This window comes from Elgaria multicarinata, chromosome 2, assembly GCF_023053635.1.
Source record: "Elgaria multicarinata webbii isolate HBS135686 ecotype San Diego chromosome 2, rElgMul1.1.pri, whole genome shotgun sequence".
Taxonomy (NCBI): domain Eukaryota; kingdom Metazoa; phylum Chordata; class Lepidosauria; order Squamata; family Anguidae; genus Elgaria; species Elgaria multicarinata.
This window is the reverse complement of record NC_086172.1, coordinates 15,052,629-15,066,204: the sequence shown is the minus strand read 5'-3', so window position 1 is coordinate 15,066,204 and position 13,576 is coordinate 15,052,629. Positions and strand designations below refer to the sequence as shown.

Sequence of the window (13,576 nt, the reverse complement as noted above, 5' to 3'; positions counted from 1 at the left end):
TATAAAGTGCACATTCCCTTAACCCCACCATGGATATTCCAACCCAGCAAAGGACCCACTAATGCTTTAAGCCCACCGTCTCTCATGTCACGTCCCCGTGCGGTCAGTGTTGAGACATCTAAGGTGCAATCATGCGCCCTACACTCATGGAGAGCAGAATATATGAAGCAGTTCCCACAGGGTTCTATTCTAATTCTCCCCTCCCTCAAAGCTGCCACTGCACTGTGGCCTTCAACGTCTTATCATCATCATCATCATTATTATCATCATCATCATCTAACAATTCATCCTTACCCAGGTGTACAGGCTTTCTCAGCAGAAGCTATCTATGGGGCCCTGAGGAAAAGCTGGGGACAGGATATTGACAGTAAGGTGCAGAGGGCCACAGCTGCAACATAAAGGCCCTACTGAGTGGCAACACAGAGATGTGACGAGCAGCCACATCATTGCACAGTGGCAGCAGTGGTGGGATGGGAGAGTTAGAGTAGAGCCTTGTGGAACCTACTCCCTACTCCACTCGCTACAGCTCGGGGCAAGACTGCACCTCTACAGTGTTGTGTTTGGAAACAGATTTCGGAACATGTACTGGATCGAAGTTCATCCTGCTTTATTTTGTTATACTACGTTTGGGAACTGGAAAATGGTTTAGTTAAAATCTCTGTGTTTTGTTTTTTTTAAGGTGAAAATGCCTTTTACTTGTCTCCAGATGTCAGGAAACAATGTGACTGGTTCCAGGGTGATCAGCCAGACAAAAAAACTGACCAGAAACAAGTGTAAGTCTCATGGGTTTGTGCATTCATTTCTGTAGTGTGTTTGATCATCTTTGTCTCCAGTCTCAGATGAAATACATATTACCTTAGTGCTGTTACTGAAGAGACAACAAATACGCCTTTGGAACAATTTAATTATCTTCCCAATAAGACTGTGAGGTAGAATGACCCATAAAAGCAAAATGCAGCATGTTTCATTGTCCCAAGGTTGAGCTGTAGAATCTCTAGTTTGGGGGCTCTCTGGTGGCCCAGCTGTGGGAGAGAGGCCCCCGTCTACACATATCATTCTGGGAAGTGAATATTGAGGTCAGCTGATGGACAGAATTAGAGTCACCATTACACTTGATGTAGGAAAGTTCTCTATACTAACAAAAGGAGTTTTACAGTTATTCTTTCAGACCACGTTCCAGAGATATATGCTCCACATTGAAGGAAGTGTTATTTGATGGTGCCTTAACTTGAAAAATCTCATGTACTAATGTAGCAAGTTCATTCTTCAGGCACACAAATATTGAAAACCATGGACATCAGGGTGACATTAATGAATTTCAGATAAACTTGATAAGAAATATAAAGTACTTTGTTCACAGAGGAACGCTAGAGAAATAAGTCTGCCCCCTTCTGCATATTTCTAGCAAACAAAGCCAAATAAGTTGGTGCTTAGGTTAACTTCCCAACACACTTCTAAAATTATCTTTAAAGCCTGAAGAAAATATATATGTACTCATAACTATTCTTTGTTTCATCAGACATGTTCCAAATAATGTTACTGCCATACCTACTACAACAGAAAAATTGGGAGGTATGTACATTGTTACCCTTTTACCAAGTTTTTTTTTTTTAGGATATTGGATCAGAACATCTTACTTTACTTTACATCTTTAGTAGAGTTTACTGCAGTTAAGAACAAAGAACACACCTTTGCTTTGGTAAGGGACACATTGCCCACAAATGGAAAAGAAGCCCAGGAGTTTACCTTCAAAAAAATGATCAGGAGATGCAGTTTCAGAGGGCTACAATCTTAAATGGAGAAGCCACGGGGTGGGGGTGGGGTGCACAACTTGCCCCAGTTGGAGGACCGATACTGTAAGCAGAAGAACCAATACTGTGCAGAGGTGAAGCAGCCCTTCCTTCTCCAGCTCTTTTGGTTGTGATGGCAGCCTCGGAATGCTGCTTGTTACATGCATCCATGAAATGTGCAGTTTGTACACAGACTGATGTAGTTTAAGTGCAGCTCCATCCTGTATATTCCAACCCCAAGATCCCCCTAGAACAGCCTTCCTCAACCTGGGGCGCTCCAGATGTGTTGGACTGCATCTCCCAGGAGTTGTAGTCCAACATATCTGGAGCGCCCCAGGTTGAGGAAGGCTGCCCTAGAAGATTGACCTGGACTACAAGATTTTATTCTTATTTATTTTATTTTATTTTTTAAAAAAATGGGTTTCACCCTAATGGAGGAGTTCTCCTGCTGGAATTCTTGCTGAAATTAATCTTTTGTTTAATTGCACTGAGCAAATGTCTTCCCACTTGCAGTTAAGGACAATTTCATTCCATTGCTTAACAGCAAGCTATTTTGTTTTATGCCTAATTAGCTGTATTCTACTCTTTTTGTTCATCTCAGTGCCACGTAGGTCCATTTCAGTCATCTGATTGGGAAAGTCATCATTTGGAACAAATGAGCCGACACTGTTCGAAATTGCCTTCATGTGGGGCAATGCATAATTTAAAAATATTTATACAGTGTACTATTAGCAAGAGAGCTCACAACTTTTTATGGTTCAGAACAACAAGTTAACAAAGATTGTATGACACATGCATGTTACACTGACAGAAAGAAGAAACTTTAATTTGAGTAGCGGTCCAATTTTTCATCAATCTGCATGTTTGCTTGTTTAATATTTATAGGCTGCTTTTCTGTCTGATTGGTTTATTTGTTAGTTGTTTCAACCATCCTGGTCATATCAGCTTTACAAATGCATACACCAACAATACAGATAAGGTTACAAAAACTCTGCAATACAAAGGATTAAAATACCAAAAGATACTAGCAAAGGTTTTCATTAGAAGGTGGCCATAAACATGTAAAATTAATTTTAATACGAAAGATTACAATAATAAACACTAACAAGAACTTACATTTAAAAAAATCCTATCTGAAGATCAAAAAAGTGACTTGCACACTTAAACCTATTTTTTAAAAAAGCAAAAAACATGGCATTATAACAAATTAAGAACAAGGAGAAGTAAGATCTCTCAAGATACAATGCAGCAATAAAACCAGTAATATAGAGGCAGGTAGTTAAAAAAAACATTCAAAACCAAAAGCTCAACATCTAGAATCATAGACTCATACAATAGTAGAGTTGGAAGGGGCCTATAATGCCATCGAGTCCAATCCCCTGCTCAATGCAGGAATCCACCTTAAGGCATCCCTGACAGGTGACTGCCTCTTGAAGGCCTCTGTGGTGGGAGAGCCCACAACCTCCCTAGGTAACTGGTTCCATTGTTGTACTGCTCTAACACTCAGGAAGTTTTTCCTGATGTCCAGCCAGAATCTGGCTTTCTGTAACTTGAGCCCGTTATTCCATGTTCTGTACTCTGGGAGGATCAAGAAGAGATCTTGGACCTTCTCTGTGTGACAACCTTTCAAGTATTTGAAGAGTGCTATCATGTCTCCCCTCAGTCTTCTCTTCTCCAGGTTAAACATGTCCAGTTCTTTCAGTCTTTCCTCATAGGGCTTTGTTTCTAGAACCCTGATCATCCTCGTTGCCCTCCTCTGAACACGCTCCAGCTTGTCTGCATCCTCCTTGAAGTATGGTGACCAGAGCTGGACACAGTTCTTAAGAGGAGGCCTACTCAGGGCTGAATAGAGAGGAACCAGTGCCTTGCAAGATTTGGAAGCTATACTTCTATTAATGCAGCCCAAAATAGCATTTGCTTTTTTTGCACCACATCGCACTGCTGGCTCATATTCAGCTTGTGATCTACAACAATTCCAAGTTCCTTCTCGCTTGTGGTCTCAGCCAAGTATCTCCCATATTGTACCTCTGCATGTGGTTTCTTCTGTTGTCTTCTATCTTTATTACTTGTTGGAATTGTTTGTAATTGTGCCTTTAAAATTACCCTTTTAAAAAACTCCCTTCCATCTTGGACTCCTTTTCTCATTTCTTCACTAACAAGTGAAAAGAGAGAAAAGGCATTTCAAATATTTGTATGAATCTAAGACCTAATACTTACAAAAAGCAGATGAGGAAGTAAACCTGCTTCTGGACTGCATCATTATTAGGCCCACATGGTAAAATCTTTCTCCATAATTCCCTGCCCGTACAAAGCCAGCAGAACACATTCCAGCCTAGCGTTGTCCCTGGAGTGCTAGTTTTATACAGGTCTTCTCCTTCTGGTATGGGGAAATTTGTTCCATCATGTGTGATTTCTGAAGGCTGGCCACCTCATCTACTCTTTGTGAGAACAAGGCTTAAATGGAAAGAGAAGACCAACATGCCCATTTGTCCTACTGAATATGTTAAGGATTAGAAGACTATGGAACAGAAGTAGAAGTATATCAGTGGAACCTGCAATAAAACTAGTCCAAATAATCCGTACTGGATCGCTACAAAGTAAGAATGGACTAAGCAGCAGTCCTGACTAAGAACCATTTGAATAGCACAACACGAATTTCTCCCTCCCCCCTTCCCCTCCCCCCAAATTAATAAAACCACCCTGGTTTGCCCAGGGTACAACTGAACTACTTATAAAACATATCCTAAGGTGTGAAAATTCACTGAAAAATCCATGTCAGCAGTACATTAAAATATTTCTGTGAATCAGGAAGGCTGGGAAGGCTTGAAGAATTTGATATTTGCACATTCCAATGCAAACTAAAGCTATTGGTGCCTCCCTTACTAATGTGCAGATTAGAATGCAATTATCCTTTAGATTTTGAACTTTTCCAAATTTTGCAACACAGTTCTCAGCTAAAAAAAATGTAGCAACATGCATTTTAGGATGAGATACATAATCTTCATTTATAAATGTGCAGTTCGTGAGAAAATATATTTCAACTTGTATTTATCAATTAATTCCTTGCAGATTTTTTTAAAAAAATGCTATTAATGTGAAAATGGGATAGAACAGACTGAAAGAAATGAACACATGCAAAATTGACAAGGATTAGAAGGAGTCGATTGATAGGTCCATCCCTGATGAAGGGGTTCCATAAGAGTAGTGCACTTAACATTGGGTCTCACTTGAGGTTTTTTGTGTGATTTTTTCCTCTATTTTAAATCTTATTCAGAAATCAATTATATAAAAAACAAAGTCTATTTGGTTTCTTCTTTTTCACAGTGGTTAAGCATGGTGGAGGAGTCCAGATAACTGATATCACTGAAAACAGTGCTAAATTACAATGGGTGAACCCTGAGCCTCAACATGTCCACATTTATGAGGTCATGATTACCTCTGCTGATGACCACTCTTTAGTTTTGAAGCTCAACCTGACTACTACCGAACGGGTCATTGGAGGACTCGGGAGTGGGCAGAAATATCATGTCACTGTTACAGGGTACTGGAAAGCACAGGCCAAAGTGACCTACAGAGGAACTTTCAGCACAAGTAAGTTTGCATTATTTGGGGGGATTAAATGCATTGCTTTTCCTCATCAATTTCAGAAGCTGGAAATATGAAAAAGAGAAGGGGTGGGGGAATGAACATTATATTAATAATGATGGGTTATACACACCCAATATTATAAACATGGGATACATGTTTTCAACAGTTGTTCATAAAGCAGGACAGTTTTGTAAAGTGGGATATCACTGGAGTCTGTCAGTGAAATTCAAAAAGCTAAATTTTTCAAGTCAAAAGGAAGGAAGGAAGGAAGGAAGGAAGGAAGGAAGGAAGGAAAAAGTAGCATTGCAATAAAGTTAGTCTGGCATAGATCTGAAACTCCCAAACTTTTTAACCATGTCTCAATGCAGAAAGAATTATCCCCCTCCCCTGCTACACACACCTCTACACTGCTGTAGCCTAATGTCTAAGAGACTGAAGTATGAATCAGGAAATTCCTGGTCTGAATCAGGAATTCAGGGGTGGGTGGGAGGTAGAATCTATATCAGGGGTAGGTGGGAGGTAGATCTTCAGATGTTTTGACCTTCAATTCCCAGAATGCCCTGCAAACATGGCCAATGGACAGGAATGACCAATGGACAGGAGTTGAAGTCCAAAACATATGAAGATCTACTTTCTGCTCACCCTCTAGGTAGCCTTAGGCAAGTGCAACCTTTCAGAATCAGGTCTCCCTCACTCTGCGCCCCATTCAAAACATGGGGATAATAATACTTTCTTTACAGGTTAATTGTAAGATGATATATGCAAAATACTTAAAACCCTTCAAAATACTAAGTATTATTATATATACATATTTCCATTATTTTAATGGGATTCATGATAGAACTGAACCGTGTGCTTGCAAAAAACAAAGCATTTAAAGCACACATATATCTTTGTTATTTCATAAACTGGTTTTGGTCATTATTATTATTATTATTATTATTATTATTATTATTATTATTATTACTTATATAGCACCAACAATGTACTTGGTGCTATAGCACATTGGTGCTATATTATTTATTTATATAGCACCAATGTACTTGGTTTCCCAGCGTGTGTGCCTTTGTTGTACACAAGGCTGAAAAAAATGCCTCATAGGTTTATTGATCACATTTGTTATCCTGTCTCCAAGGTGTTCACAGTTCATTCCCATATCCTCAACATCAAGCTTGTCAAGCAAGTGAGGCTGAGAGACAGTCACTCAGTGAGTTTTATGCCTGAGTGAGGATTTGAACCCAGGACTCAGTAGTTCAAGCCCAATATTCTGCCCACACTCTGAAGGACTTCAAACGTTATAGTTTTACAATAAGGCACTGTAGTTAAACAGCCATGCATCTAACTCCAATATTCACTGGATAGCACTTGCCAGAACTCCAGATGTGTCTGGGTCCCATGTCACTCTGGTAATGTCTCTTTTGAAGAGCCATGTGGCAGCGGTTGTTAAAATCACTCTCTGTTACTCCAGTATGGTGAGGAATGGCATCATTCTCCAACCCACTTTGTTTCTTCTGTCTGATGGGACTGGAGTGTTGGAAGATGATCATGCCACATTGGCACTAAACTTCTTGATCTGTCCTTATGAAACTTTTCTTTTTGAGGACTTCAGTTTTCCACAGGAGAGTGAAGTGTGTTGTATTTGCAGCACTTCCAAGAACGAATTACCTCCTGAAGAGAAATAGATTGAAATATTGGGGGCGGGGAGTTGGCTGCTGGAGATATTAATCTGAACCAAGTATCCGTTATTCGTTTTCCCAGTGGAAACCAATATTCATTTCAAATATGTGTGCCTCTATGTAAGCAAAACAAGGCGTGAGTGTTGCTGTTCTTTTCATATTGTCCTCATGCCAAAAAATGTCCCACTCAACTATTGTTTACCAAGTTTAATTACGTGGTTTGTAGATTTTAAATTTGTGTTTCTGCAATGCTGCTGATTTTATCCTTTTATATTGCATTTTATATCATGCTTTTATACTGTTTGTTTTATACTTTGAATGGTTTTAATTTTTGTGAACCGCCCAGAGAGCTTTGGCTATTGGGCGGTATAGAAATGCAATAAATACATAAATAAATAAATTCAAAGGCACATATTCTGCCTCTGTTAAAAATAACAGTTCTGGATCCTATGGATATTTTGAGCTTAATGTCAATATAAAAGTCCATGTCTATAACTTCTAACTTAAGGAATGTGGTGGTGGGTTTTTTGTTTGTTTTTTAAACTAGTTGTATTTTGGACCCTCTTCACCCAACGAACAATGACCTTGGTTTTCTTTCTGCAGAGAGCGCGCCCTTACCCAAGTTACCTTCAGCAGCAACAGCAAATCTGATGGTGAATACGGAGCCGTTGGAAGGACCTGAAACTGGTGAGTCCAAAGCCCCCAGAAGTGTCCAGGCTGTAGGAAACTTCTGTTGCTGGGGTGTCTTGCTTTATCTTGAGCTCCCAGGCAGATTTTGTTTTTCACAGAAAGGGACACCTTGGTGGCAAGCTATCTGAAATAAAGGACAACTGTTATTTTCTGTGGAATCATAGGATATGTTATATGCATAATATTCCATAGAATGTTGATGACCTTGAATAAGAAGCAAAGCATGAAATTAAAGGGATCCCTTAAAATATGGGATATTTAGCTTTAGCCTAAAAGTTGTGTCATTATAATTGGTTCTCAGTTGTCCTCAGTTAAGCAAGCCAGGAATGTGGAATGCATTGCTTGGGTAAAGAGGACAGGAAAGGAGTGGAGCCTGATTTCAGATGTTCAAAGACGAGGATGACAGGATGCTCAAGTGATTAGTGTTTCCTGTTTAATATGGAAAGCAGTGAATTGTATATCTTTTCTGTGGGTGAGATAAATGAGTTCCAGCCTTAAAGAAGGTTCCATCTTAAAGGCAGCCTAAAAAGAACTTTAAATGGATAAATGAGTTCCAAATGCATGGGAAGCTACTACTTTGCACATTACAAGAGGAAGGGAAAAAGGTCTAGTCCACAAATACCAACAATCTCAATGGCCATAGATCCTACTATACCAGCAGTGTGACTAAAGGCCTTCCAAGAGGGCTGGTGCTCCAGGCCCTCCTTCAGCACGCCAAGGCTTAATGGTTTAGAAAGACTGCACACTATGCATCTGAGAATGAACCTCCATATCCCAGGCCACACAGAATCTTTGGTTTTTAATTCTTCCATGGACATTGAACATATTATATGCATTATAGCCTCTTAATAATTCTTGTGCCTTTATAGAGGTTTCCTTCAAAGTCTTGACCATCTCAACTAATTAGTTGATTACTAAGCAAGCTTCAAGGTGGTTGAGAAAATCCAAAATCCAAAAAACAGATTGGTCAGACCTGAAGAAAAAATCAGAAGGGAAATTATGTAAGTCTCACATCATCATCATCATCATCATCATCATCATTATTTATTTATTACATTTCTATACCACTCCATAGCCAAAGTTCTCTGGGCAATTTACAAAACATTGATAGGGGAGCAGATATTGATTGCGTCTTCAAATCATTTTATTGGGCAATTCTCTCTCTTAATGAGGGGAAATGTGTATATAAGCCCACCTCTGATTCCTTTGGAACATAACGTAAGGGAACAGACTTCATTCTCTCTACACCCATTACAAACAGTGGCAGTTTGAGAGGCTGGCAGTATGGGCTGGCCCATTGCCTTGCTCCAGGGAGAGAAGAGCCACACCGTTGTCACCAGTGAACCCATTTTCAACAACTGCACCACCACCTCCCACTCTCCTTTTAAAGGCAACTGTATCCTGTTTATTCTGGTAGTGGCTTCTCTTCTTTGAGCAAGCAATGTCTAAGCCTCACACAATGCAGTGGCCACCACAGAAACAACAATAAAATGTTTCCACAAGTTATTGGAGAATATATTTTCCTGTGGCTCATTTGAAAATTCTTTATTGTGTAAATTTGTGTCACATTGTTCTTGTCTGTTAGCCTTCTGTGTTGTCTCATGGCATTAATGGTTTGTTGTAATAAACCATTAATGATAAACTACTTGGATTGTGCTTAGCGATTAACAATATCTGGATTATTAACATCTATTATATATGTGAGATTGTTGTGTTTATTAATGTCAACTGTCCTTTTCCTTTTAATCACCACAAATGAATGAAATTATTATATAGTTATGACTGAAACATGTTAAAACGTCTTTTGTGTTGTGGGTTATAAATTGCCACACTAACCACGTTTGCCTGTCCATGGGAATTATTTCACAAATCTGAGATCGAAATAATTGGCGGCAAACCTTTTTCTTCCCCCTCCCCCAAAGTTGATGTTAGCAGTTATTTTGACAGCCTAGTTGTGGGAAATTTCCATTATGTTTTGGCAATTTTCATGATAGGCAACACATGCGACATTATTCTTCCACATTTCAAAGCTGTAGAGTTTATTGTTGTGGCTGCCCAGTTTCCTTTTTTTTTTTTCCCCTGTTGCATATTACGCAGTTCTGGCTTGAGCCAACCTGCCACACGTTCCTAAATTTCTGGGACAGTTTTTATGGTTTCAAACTTTCTGAACACTGCAAGCTGCTATGAAGGAATATTGCTTAAAAGAGCATTGCATTTTTTTCCCACTAGCTTTTCTTCTCATTCCCATTGACATTTGAAGGTACTTAAAAAAACATCACAGCAACTGCCTTCAGATGGGTAATGCAGCAGCCTTGTTTTGAATATGTTGTTCCCTCTATCTAGCTCCTTAAATATACAAACTTCAGAGCTGAGTGCAAGAAGAGAACTCTGAAAAATGTTAAGATTTCTGGACTTAGTAAGAGAATTGGGCTCAAATAAGTTGTCTTATTGAGTTCACTCCAGTGAAATTATTTTTATTCAGAAAATGGTTCATTTTACATGTACAAAGCGTAACTGGCTTTTAACAGAAACTGATTTCCTGATGGTGTTACAATGGCGTTGTGGTTGTATGTCTCTGTGGGCCACAGTGCTTGTTTGATTTTAAGTATAGCACTCCAAAGTATAACAATCACTTCACCAACCCATCCCTCATCACTGTTCACTTACCTTATTCTGTCATTTTCATCATGTCTTCATGTGTGTATAATTGCACTTGGTATTTTTCTTCTCCCTAGTTTTCATTTGTATGCACAGCACAGCACTGAGCTGATTCTTGGAATGCACCTTGTCCCTGTAGAGATGTTTTAATGTCTTGTTAGACATTTCTTTGTAAGGGAGCCACAGGATTTATAATATATGTATTTATGATCCATAGTGAGTCTTCATAGGGCGTGCAATACATGTTGGAAAGATATCAAAAGCAGATCAGAAGAATATCAAGAATTATTCAATAAACTGAGAAACATCAGCTTTCCAGTGGTGCTTTCACGCATGAGGCTTATCGTTATTATTATTATTAGTAGTAGTAGTAAAAGTAGTAGTAGTAAGTTCTTCATTTCTAATGAAAATATAAAAACTGCGTGGCTGGAATGTGAATTTGATTTAATGGTGGAGCAATTCTTCTTTCTGTCCTGCATTAAGAACATTCACCCACAGGTACCAACAGTGTGAGAAAAGTTAGCAGTGTTGGTTTTAGGGTCACATATGAAGCTTCTGCAAGAGTTACGTGGCCTAAGCTTAGAGGCAGGCAGCTATATGGGTGGATAGTATGCATGTTGAGTTGGCAACACAGCCAATTCCAGTGGTTGTGGGATTGCTTTACTTTATAGCCTGGTATTTGTTTGTTTTTAATGCACTGAGATATTATACTATGCTGTCAAGAAGCTCCTGATGGTTGGTCATCTCTGTAATGATGTGGTAAATGGATACATGTCAGCATGAGCGCAGGATCTGGGGGGTATATCTTCCGTACAACCTGAATGCTAAGCGCTGAGCCTAAAGTGAAGGCAAAGCACAGAGAGAAAAGAGCAACCTGGGTTTATAAATGTATATATGGTGAAGTTAAAATGGTGAATATGCTGAAAGACGAGCAATTATGCATGTTCACGTAAAGCTGTGGAGCATGTGCACAAATTGACAGCTGAGCAGTTTATAATGAACAAAAGACAAGTCCCTTCCCCCAAGGGGGTTGCAAACTAAAATTAAACAGGAAACAATTGCATGAGGGGAGAAATAACTCACAATTAAGACAATGAGCACAATGAGTGAAAAAATTCAAAAAAGATGGACAGTGAAATAGCTGATCCATAATCAATTAGTCCCTAATTAAACACTCGGCTTCATCTATTTTTGCCAGCGCTAATGGGATTCAAGCGATCTCAATCTGACTCAAAGCCTCCAAGCAGTAGCCACACTTTGCTTTTCACTGGCCATGCAATCACCATTATGACTCAAGCTGATATACTTTAGGGGAATCAGTGAGGCTGGTAGTCCCATCAAGCTGAGACTGGAATGCTCTGATTCAACGAGCTCTGATTCAGCAAGCCTCCTGTCTCAAAAGGAGGTAGGGTTATTAAGTGAATAAATTCCCTCCAGGTATATAAATCACTTGATGATGACGTGATGCTGCTGTGATGTCTTCTTTTCAGGATGTCACAATTGCACCATCCAATAGACAAAATTCGTCTGCCCTCTAACTTGTTAATCAAGTTCCTTGCAAGCTGTATGCATACACCCCTTCAAGGTGACCGTCATAGCTGATGATCTATGTCAATCCTGCCCCATGAAGGAGAAACTCAGGGCCTTGCTAGACGAGGTCTTAGCGCGCTGTGAGGCCCGGTTTCCCTACTGTGCGTCCAGATAACGCACAGGGGAATCCGGGGTCAGGCCGCGCTGAAACCTCATTTGAACCGCCATAAGCGAAGTTGCTTATGGTGCGGCTTTTCCGCAGCCCCGGCCTGAGGCTGGGGCTGCGGAACATCTAGCAGGGTCCGTGGCTTTTTGCGGCTACCTGCAAGTAGCTGGGAAAAGCCACGGACTGGGCACAGCGCTCATACGAGTGCTGTGCCCATCGGGCTGGGGGGGAAGATGGGGGGGAAGGCCGGACCAGCAGGAGAGGGGGATGGCGGAGGGCGGCACACATCGGGGATGGGGAGGGATGGCGGAGGGCGGCACACATCGGGAACGGGGAGGGATGGCGGAGGGCGGCACACATCTCGGGGACGGAGAGGGATGGCGGAGGGCGGCACACATCGTGAACGGGGAGGGATGACGGAGGGCGGCACACATCTCGGGGACGGGGAGGAAGGGCGGGGAAAGAGTGGGCAGGGGGCATGGATGGGATCAGGAGCGGGTGGGGGGCTTAATTAAAAAAAAAACCACTTACCTTGTCCGGAGTCTTCGGGGCGCACGTGGCCCCTTTAACAACAACAACAAAAATGGCCGACGCTGCAGGGCTTCCAGAGTCCCTGCGCGTCGTGCGTGTAGGAGGCGGCGCATCGTGCGCTAAAGTTAGCGCGCTGTCGCCCCGCCTCCCTGCCGGCTTATCCGGCATAGTCTAGCAAGGCCCTCAGTCGGTCAAAATCAGCTGGCTGGGTAGGAAGCGGGCCAAAGGCTGTATGGGGAAAGAAGCCTCTCAGGCATGTACTGAAACAGACTCCTGAACACATGGGGGGGGGGAGCACTACTTGTGCTGCGGCCATTATAGGGCACCGTTCTTGCATTTCCCCCACTATGCTTTTTTTTTTAATGCCTCTGACTGCTACATTGCATTGGATTTGGCTAATGACTTGCAGATCCTATCACTTTACATCAAATCTATGCAATAAAATAAAATAAAATCAGAGTAAAATATTAAGATGCATGTACTGGCTCCTTGGCATGTTTTTAGCCTTATTAAGAATAGTTGTGAGATTATCACTTCCTAAGTCATAATGATGGTGGTTCAGGTCAAGGCCTGTTGCCTTTGTGCTGTTGAAAGCTGCTGCTGCTGCTGCTGCTGTTGCATTCTTTATTTTTCGCTGGCAGGTGGGGAGGGGGGCGCTCTGGGCCTTTTTGCAGCTTTTAACCTTTTCAGACTCATGTAACATTTGCACATTTTGAAATTCAAATTTGACAGATCCTTGCTTACTGGACCTTGACATGGGCGCGCAGTGCAAGGAGTATCAGGTTAAATGGTTCTTTGACTACAAAAACAAGATCTGCACCCAGTTTTGGTATGGTGGGTGTGGTGGTAACGCCAATAGATTTGAGACAGAAGCTGACTGCATTAGCAGATGCTTGAAGCCATGTAAGTACCCACATAGGATTAACCCATTTTGCACTTTCAAATAT

General features: G+C 41.0%; 1 protein-coding gene across 2 annotated transcripts in view; it reads left to right on the top strand.

Annotated features, from left to right (window-relative positions):
• The window catches only part of COL6A3 (collagen type VI alpha 3 chain), a 137,431-nt gene that overhangs the window by 110,569 nt on the left and 13,286 nt on the right, over positions 1–13,576 (top strand). For both annotated transcript variants that reach the window (XM_063116061.1, XM_063116060.1), the window contains 5 exons: positions 680–773; positions 1,520–1,572; positions 5,115–5,381; positions 7,658–7,741; positions 13,362–13,532. In XM_063116061.1, coding sequence (XP_062972131.1) covers positions 680–773; positions 1,520–1,572; positions 5,115–5,381; positions 7,658–7,741; positions 13,362–13,532 — 669 coding nt within the window. The remainder of the gene's footprint in view (positions 1–679; positions 774–1,519; positions 1,573–5,114; positions 5,382–7,657; positions 7,742–13,361; positions 13,533–13,576) is intronic.